This window comes from Leuciscus leuciscus (genome assembly GCF_965113295.1).
Source record: "Leuciscus leuciscus genome assembly, chromosome: 5".
NCBI classification, from domain to species: Eukaryota; Metazoa; Chordata; class Actinopteri; order Cypriniformes; family Leuciscidae; genus Leuciscus; species Leuciscus leuciscus.
In genome coordinates this window covers 4,336,065-4,344,675 of record NC_138729.1, presented here as the reverse complement: position 1 = coordinate 4,344,675, position 8,611 = coordinate 4,336,065, and the positions used below count along the sequence as shown (strand labels likewise).

Here is an 8,611-nt window from a genome sequence, read left to right as displayed (position 1 = left end):
AACATACCATACATCAATGGAAAGCTTATTTATTCAGCTTTCATGTGGTGTTTAAAATAAAAATTAAAAATTACCCATGTGACTGGTTTTGTGGTCCATGGTCATATATCTCTGATTGTATAACAGGCCAGTAGATGGCAGTGTGCACATAGTTGTGAATGATCATAATAAAAGAAGAAGTAATGTGTATAGTACAGTCAGTTGTATATTTCTCTAGTTTTGTTTCAGGTTTGTTACTTGAATACGTTTAATTGGGTTTTATATGTCTAGCGAGTCCTTATGCGTTTCTACAAGGGGAAACTTTGAAGGATGACTTTAGTCAGTCACCGGCTCTTCTCCATATGGAAGTTGAAGTTGGGAATGATAAACATTGGACACATAACGTTACTTTCTCCACCGCGACACTGGAGATTAATAAGATGGCCGTTTGTTTTCGCTGCTGGTAAGAAATACCAGATTGACCTGCCAGTTTTACACGAGGAAGACCTTGAGGAACAGTTTGTTCGGGGATCTGGCCCTGGAGGACAAGCCACCAACAAAACCAGCAACTGCGTCGTGCTTAAACACGTTCCCACTGGAATCGTCGTGAAGGTGAGTTCGTGTATGATCTTAAAGGGATAGTTCACCTAATAAAATAAATAATTGTCAGTAATTACTCACCATCATGTCGTTTCAAACCTGTAAGACTTTCGTTAATCTGCAGAACAACAATGAAGATCTTTTTGATGAAATCTGAGAGCTTTCTGTCCCTCCATTGACAGCTACGCAACTACCACTTTGACGCTTCAAAACGTTCATAAAGAGATCGTAAAACTAATCCATATGAATTGAGCTGTTTAGTCTAAATATTCTGAAGAGACTCGATCGCTTTATATGATGAACAGATTTAATTTAGGCTTTTATTCACATATAAACATTCATCAACTCGCACAATGGGTGATCCTGACAAATGAGCTATCAATATAAAAACTGATACAATCAATGAAGAGAAGAAAGAAATAACTTTAGTGACTCCAGTTTTTCCAAAAGATATTTAATCAATAAAAGTGTATATCTAATTGTAATTTATTTCTTGACTATCCCAAATCCCTCAGTGAACGGTGCCAATGATGCCTATAAGTGTCATTGAGTAGCCTAATCTCACCAAAATATTATAATAATAAAATTATCTCATATTCTCTTGCAGTGTCACCAGACCAGATCTGTGGATTTGAACAGAAAACGAGCACGAGAGATTTTACGTGAGAAACTGGACGTCGCATACAAGGGTGAGGAAAGTGAACTGCTGAAAATAAAAAAGGAATCCATGCAAAGGAAACAGGACAAACGGAAGAAAGTCAATGAAAATATGGAGAGAAAAAGACGATTCAAGGAGATGCTGTGCTCAGACCAAGAAGATGAGAAATGCTGAGATTCATTCAAGAAGATGAGAAATGCTGAGGTGCACATGATTTCATCCCTTTTTTTATTATTAATTAAACACAATGGACAGAACGAACCACTTTAACAGTGTAATCTGTAAAACGGGGGCTTTATTATGATTCGGAGACCTGGATACAGTGGTTGACTGTTATATCAACTAAACTGTAACTTTGTGTTCAGTGGAAACTTTTAAGCTTGTGAGCAAATGTATATTTTGTCCCTGTTTTGATGAAATGAAAACTAAGGTTTTTGTCGATGAGTCAACAAAGTTTGAAGTATTAAACTGGTTAATAAACAAGAATCAAACAGCACCTAAAGGCTGATTTACACATCTGCTTTATACATCCAACATTATCCTCACAATAGGGGTGAGAAATTACTGTATTTGATGTGCTTTTGTATACTCAGAATGACCATTTGGATTGTAAAGGACAACATATATTATACAGTAATTTATTTTATCAGGAAAATACCATATACATAAAAACAAGTGGGCTCAAAGCAAACTTTTTTGAAAAAGCTAATTTTTTCACAAAAATATGTAACGTTAATGCTTTGAAAGGACTGGAATTTATGTATATATATATTTTTTTTTTATATATAATTATTATTATTATTTTTCTGCCAGCTAATGTTAATGTGATAATGTGAGTATACCTCTTGTTCTTCTGGCACTGAATAAAAATGAATGAATGACTAAATTAAATAAATAAAAAATAATACCGGAAGTACGTCAGGAGGCACGGCGCGTGTAGTTTACTGCTTCCGCGTTTTTTAAACCAATCACACGCCTACTCTACAAGAGTTCGACCAATGAACGCTACGATTGATATTTAAAAACCCAGGCAGCCTGACGTCAAGTTATTTATCTCAGCATGCTGTGCTGTTTATAACCATAACTGATTGTTGCTGGAAATCGAATCCAAGATGGGAAAAGGTAAAATAATAAGATTTTAAAAAAAAATGAATGTGACTCACAGACGTGCGTCCGTTTAGCGAACCTGTTTGTTAGTGAAAAACGATGATTATTAGAATGAGAATCGATCTGATATTTAGTGACGCTTTGACGTTGCTAATCTTGTGTCGTTATATTCGCGTTTTCTGCGATACATTTTTGCAGCTCGAATCCTGACGTCAGTCGCTGCATGCATACGCTTAATTTATGCTTTATTTATGTACTCATTAGGCAAAAAGTCGAGCAAACGAAGACCCGGGGACGAGAAAGCTGAACAGGCTAAAGAAAACAAACACGGAAAGCCAACGGTAGGAGAGATGCGTGTGAAATCATGAATGCATTTTACTTGCTGATCGATCTGTGATCACCTTAAAGCGATGGTTCACCCAAAAATAAAAAAGTCTAATTTACTCACCCTTATGTTGTTCATCAGACAGTTGACGGCACCTGTTGATTTCCATACTATATTTTTTCCCTACTTGGAAGTCAATCTCCGACCATCTTTAAAATGTCGTCTTTTGTGTTCAACAAATAAAAGAAACAAACTCATACAGGTTTGGAACAACATGATGATGGGGAGTGATGACAGTTTACGTTTTTTTGGTGACCTATCCCTTTAAACAAGTTAACAATGCATATTGCTTAAATTAATTGATTTGAATCAAATGCCTATTTGTGTCTCAGACATGCCAAGTTCAGCTCACAATACATGGTTGTCTGACTCAAAACAAGCCGCTTCGTAATAACCCACTCATCCCAATATTAGAAGACAATTCTGCAGCGGACACGAGCAAACAAACTGAAGGTATTTGTTTATATCGTATTAAAGATACACATTTATCATGGTCAAAGTTGTTTTACTTACTACTTTTTTCTTTCTTTCTTTGGCTAGTCAAAGATGCTGATGAGCTCAATGCACCGAAACAAGAAAACACTGGCAAGATCCTTAATTGTGCACATAATGATCAGATTGATGCGCCTCAGAAACATTCTGGGACGAGGAAGCAAACCAAATCTGGGCAGAGAATGAATGGTGAAAAGTCAACAGACCGGAAGTAAGTCTAATACATTGTTTGTCTGTCGAGTTTGCTGTTACACATCCCTTTTTTTTTGTTAGCAGGATCATCTTACCATGTGTATTTGTCTTATTTTCTTCAGATTGAAAGGCAAAGAGTCTGAACTCAATCGAAAGGTCACAGATTATTACCCTATTAGGAGAAGTTGCAGGAAAAGCAAAGCTGAGTTAAAGGTTGGTCAACTCTTAGTTAAGTGTTTTAAAATGTAAAAAAAAATATCGTTTTTTTCCTGTTATAGCTCTTATTGTGAGCGATTCATCCATCTATACAGTTTTTAATTTGTAAAAAATATTTCTGACCTGGTATTTTTCAATCAGAATGTCATAACTGGATTTTTTACCTTCATATCAAGAGCTAAATATGGGCATGTTGTTTTAAAACAGTGTGAAAAGCAGCAGCACATTGATGATCTCATCAGAAACGATGTGGAAGAGGGCCTCAAGGTAAGCCTTTAACAATGTTGTAACGTGAAACCTTTCATTCCTTGGTTTAAGCATCTGCTATTTTTAATCAGGTGAAATGTATTGAAGGAAAAGGAAGAGGGATTTTTACAGACAGAGTGTTTAAGAAAGACCAGTTTGTAGTGGAGTACCATGGGGATTTATTAGAGATCGCTGATGCTAAAGCAAGAGAATCTCAGTACGCTCAGGATCCCTCTACGGGCTGCTACATGTACTACTTCCGCTACCACGACAAAACCTACTGGTGAGTATTTGGATGTTTTATTTTTTTATGGCCCCGTTTACAGGTATTAAAATGTGTTTTGGTCGATTGGATCACAAGTAGACGAGGGAGACGCATCTCTGCTTACACCTGGTGTTTAAATCCAGGGTTCCCACGGGTCCTTGAAAGTTTGTGAATCTGGAAAAAATAATAATTCAAGGCCCTGTAAAGCTTTTGAAAATGAACATAGTGGATACAGGTCCTTGAAAGTGCTTGAATTTTAGTTTTCTGGAAAAACAATTTGCCAACATATTTCGCCAAAATGTGTTATTTCTCCAACACTTCGTGACCTATGCACACTAGCTTGCTTGATTTACATTAGCCATGCGCAAACACGTTACATTAAGTGTTTCCCGCGTGACGTTCTTTGTGTTGTACGTTGCCATGACGTTCACGCGCGCACAGAACAACTACGCTTGAACCTCAACATTTGTTGTTCGACACTACAAATGTTTTCCCACATTAAGTCCTTGAATTTGAGGGCATTGGACCTGGAAAGTCCTATAAAGGTCCTTGAATTTGAAGTTGACCAAGGTGTTGGAACCCTGTAAATCCATCTCTTGTCCACTTTCAACCACTTCTCTCCTGGTTTCTTTGAGGGGTGGGTAAAGGGGTGTGTTTATTTATTTATTTTTCAGATCTAATGGACAAATAAGCTGCCACGCACCCAGAGATGATGCCGAACGCTGTGAGTGTGTGTTAGAAATCAGGACTGGTGAGAAAACGGGTATGTTTTTTCTCTTCAAACCAAACTTAGGTTTCCAGCCAAAGTTTAAATCCCGTCTGGCTAGCGCACTTCCCATAATGTTTATGCTTTAAGGCAGTAGACGGAGAGTAGGCGTCTTTTGAGGCTGCTTGAACGCATGAGCGTTTACACTACGAAAGCAGTCCAATCGAATCCCTCTGAAAGTGGACAAGCTCAAAACGTCTTAGACCCCGTTTACACCGGTATTTAATGTCGTCTATTTGTGATCTGATCGACCAAAACGCATCTTAAAGGGTCATGAAACCCTAAACCAAATTTTCTGAGATTTTAACAGATGTATGTGTGTTGAACACCATTGAAGACAATGTTAGCATCTGTTAGATTTAATAGTATGGGGAAAATGGTTAAATTTTTGTTTTTTTCTGCTATTTTCGTCTTCCGGGTTTAAAATCTTCATCGTGTCCACGTCACAGGCAGTGACGTGGCAGAGCACTATAGTACTTTGATGACTCATCGGTGTCTCATAATTATTCATGTACTGAGTTTTCTTATCCAATGAGAAGACACTTTCTCTTAATTATTCATGACACCACGTGGAACTTTCCAATGACAGACATGTCAAACTGTGATATCGCGTAGTAGATGAGAGAGGCAATGATGGGACGCGCGTTTGTTTTCGTGGTGCAAAAGTTCCAGTGCACCTTTCCCCGCGATTCTGCCAGGGCTAGACTCCGGCCATCAACCACGGACACATCTAAACTATGTGTGTGTAGCAACCATTCAACTGGAGAATGGTGGACTTCGGCCTTGTAACACCAATGCAGGTTTCGTCTTGCGAGTGATGCGGTCCCGAGGACTTTTCTATCGCTTCGTGTGTGTGTGTGTGTGTGTGTGTGTGTGTGTGTGTGTGTGTGTGTGTGTGTGTGTGTGTGTGTGTGTGTGTGTGTGTGTGTGTGTGTGTGTGTGTGTGTGTGTGTGTGTGTGTGTGTGTGTGTGTGTGTGTGTGTGTGTGTGTGTGTGTGTGTGTGTGTGTGTGTGTGTGTGTGTGTGTGTGTGTGTCTAAAACGTAACCCTGACCGTTATGCCTTTTGTTAAATAATCACTCGTTATTAAAATGTAGATATTTCGATAATACCTCAATTGTATGGAACGTATGCTTAGTTTGTGCAAATTTCTATGTCACTGTCCATCTTTATTATGTGGGTTTAGGGGGCGCGTAGATATAGGCTATGTACGGAACGTTTTTTTTTTGTTTTGTTTTTTTAAGCGGAAAATTTATTACTTTCAAATGCATTTATAGTTAGTGTGTATATAAAAAAAATATTTATTTTATAATGACATAATTATACATGTACATTTAAATGTTTTAAATACAATTATGATTACTGTAGTAGGCTAATATGTAGCAGGGCATTCAGTTACTTTTGAAAAGGACAAAAATAAGGTGTCCGTGTATTTCATTAGATTGTAACTTTGCCAGCTATTAAAAAAATCTAGCATTTCCTCACGTTTTACCACTGATTTTTAGTGACAGTCGATATGCATGCATGGGCCACTGGCGATGACAGTTTCCCCCCCTCCCCTCTCCCCTGCCGTGCCATACCACACCCACTCCCCTCCCTTCTTCTCACAGCCACCACGCCCAATTAAGTTGCATTTTTCAAAAAGATTGTGAGCTAGACTTGAGCTGAAAGAGGGGGGTTTCATGACCCTTTAATACCAGGTGTGAACGGGGCCTATAATTCAAACATCAGATTCTGGTGTAAAGAATCTCTGAATGGCCGTTCATATGCTTTAACGCAGATTTGACGTGAACGTTGCGATCCGTGGCCTTGTTTACATCTAAACATTATGGGAAGGGCCTCTAGCCAGACGGGATTTAAACTTTGTTGACTGGAGACCCAAGTTTGGTTTGAAGATGAAAAACGTACCAAGCACAACGTTCTCTCAGCATTCCTGATTTCTAACACACACTCACAGCGTTCGGCTGATCTTGCGGCTGTCAGAGCAGAAACTAAAGCTGTGTGTGTTCATATGTGACCCTGGACCACAAAACCAGTCAAATAGATCAATTTTCTGAAAATTAGATTTATACATCATCTGAAAGCTAAATAAATAAGCTTTCCATTGATGTATGGTTTGTTAGGATAGGAAAATATTTGGCCGAGATACAACTATTGAAAATCTGGAATCTGAGGGTGCAAAAAAATCTAAACATTTAGAAAATCTCCTTTAAAGTTGTCCATTTATGTTGGCGATTGTGCTGCATTCACTCACTAAAGTAAATGTTTTATATATTTACGGTAGGAAATTTACAAAATATCTTCATGGAACATGATCTTTACTTAATACCCTAATGATTTTTGGCGTAAAAGAAAAATCTATAATTTTGACCCAAACAATGTATTGTTGGCTATTGCCACAAATATACCCGTGACATGTGACTGGTTTTGTGGTCCAGGGCCACATATTGTGCGTAACTTGTGCAAGTTTTTGTCCGTTAGATCGAGAGATCTGATAAAGCCCATAGACCCTCCCCTCAAAGAAATCAGGACCGAAGTGGATTAAAGAGACTGATTAAAACACCAGGTGTAAATTGGGTTGTTAGGGTTTCACTTGCAAATAATTTCTCTATATTCCAAGTATAATTGCTTGTGCAATTTTCTAGTGTTGATGCTACCAAAGAAACCAACCGTCTGGGCCGACTGATCAACCACAGTAAAAATGGCAACCTTCAGACCAAACTACATGCTATAAACAGCACACCTCACCTCATCTTCCTGGCTTCCAGAGACCTGGAGGAGGACGAGGAGCTGCTGTATGATTACGGGGACCGCAGTAAAGAAGCCCTCGCTGCTCATCCTTGGCTCAAGCTATAATTCACTCTTACTTGAGTTGCTGATCGTGTCTAATGGAGTAGTGTATTGTGGACATGACATGTCGGAGTTGCCAAAATAGTTGACTGTGATCGATCGTACCATAATATGAATTTGTCTTATGAAAGTCTAACTTTTAAACGAATAAACCTTGGGTTAAGGCTGAATGATGTGAACCGTTTTAGCTAATTATCTAACTGGGAAAGTTCACTCAAATGTAATTTACTCACACTTATGTTGTTCCAAACTTTTAGGACTTGGTTTTCTTCAGAAGAAAACATGAAATAGTTTGAAGAATGTTTTAGCTGTTTTTGTCCAGTCAGTGGAGTCACATTTTTTCAAGCATCAAAAAGTATGGATGAAAGAATATCATAATTCGTGTTTTGCACAGGAGGGGAACGGTGTAGATGTTTGGATTGACACGAGTGTGAGTAAAGGACAAAAGCTTCTTGTTTTGGGTGAACTATTCATTTTAATGTGTAATGTTTAAGAATATCTGACTTTAAGGATAAGAGAATATTCAAATGGGTAGTTACTGTATATTTGTATAGGCAAAATTGTTTAATTGTGAAGCAATTATACCACTTTTTTTTTTTAATTGTGAGTGTTGAGTCCTTTGTCTTTAACCTTAGTTGAGTTTTATAAGGATTTGCAGCATTACATAAGCACGCATATGTTTATTTAAAAATGAATGGTGTTAAATGTTCAGCTGCAAATGCACTTTGTATAATGATTGTTGTTTTAGGCAGTTCAATTTAATCATGAAACTATTGTTTATTCTTGAAATAAAGCCCTTTGCAATCCAAATAAAAACCTATTAATAAAACCCATTGTTAGGTGCTAACGTAAAGGA

The 8,611-nt window shown here is 37.8% G+C and overlaps 2 protein-coding genes and 1 long non-coding RNA gene across 3 annotated transcripts; 2 read left to right on the top strand and 1 right to left on the bottom strand.

The window, feature by feature from the left end:
• Positions 1-309: 309 nt before the first annotated feature.
• Positions 310-1,411, top strand: mtrfr (mitochondrial translation release factor in rescue; the record flags this gene model as incomplete). The annotated part of the gene is made up of 2 exons (XM_082171708.1): positions 310-591; positions 1,187-1,411. 2 exons carry the CDS (start codon positions 310-312, stop codon positions 1,409-1,411), a joined length of 507 nt encoding a protein of 168 aa, XP_082027834.1.
• A 649-nt stretch (positions 1,412-2,060) lies between these two features.
• kmt5ab (lysine methyltransferase 5Ab) lies at positions 2,061-8,356 on the top strand. Its single transcript, XM_082170550.1, has 8 exons — positions 2,061-2,359; positions 2,609-2,685; positions 3,062-3,182; positions 3,270-3,432; positions 3,536-3,626; positions 3,837-3,896; positions 3,968-4,158; positions 7,551-8,356. The coding sequence occupies exons 1-8, from the start codon at positions 2,350-2,352 to the stop codon at positions 7,759-7,761; spliced, it is 924 nt and encodes a 307-aa protein (XP_082026676.1). The 5' UTR covers positions 2,061-2,349; the 3' UTR covers positions 7,762-8,356.
• LOC309499349 lies at positions 4,174-7,544 on the bottom strand. The gene is made up of 2 exons (XR_014206219.1): positions 6,614-7,544; positions 4,174-5,187 (listed from the first exon to the last, which is right to left on the bottom strand). It is a non-coding gene; the product is annotated as an uncharacterized lncRNA (long non-coding RNA).
• Positions 8,357-8,611: the final 255 nt, after the last annotated feature.

Excerpts from the sequence above, each read along its gene's own strand:
- kmt5ab (XM_082170550.1), top strand. Across the intron at positions 3,627-3,836 it reads AAAGCAAAGCTGAGTTAAAG|TGTGAAAAGCAGCAGCACAT; the intron begins GTTGGTCAACTC and ends GTTTTAAAACAG. Across the intron at positions 4,159-7,550 it reads TACCACGACAAAACCTACTG|TGTTGATGCTACCAAAGAAA; the intron begins GTGAGTATTTGG and ends GCAATTTTCTAG.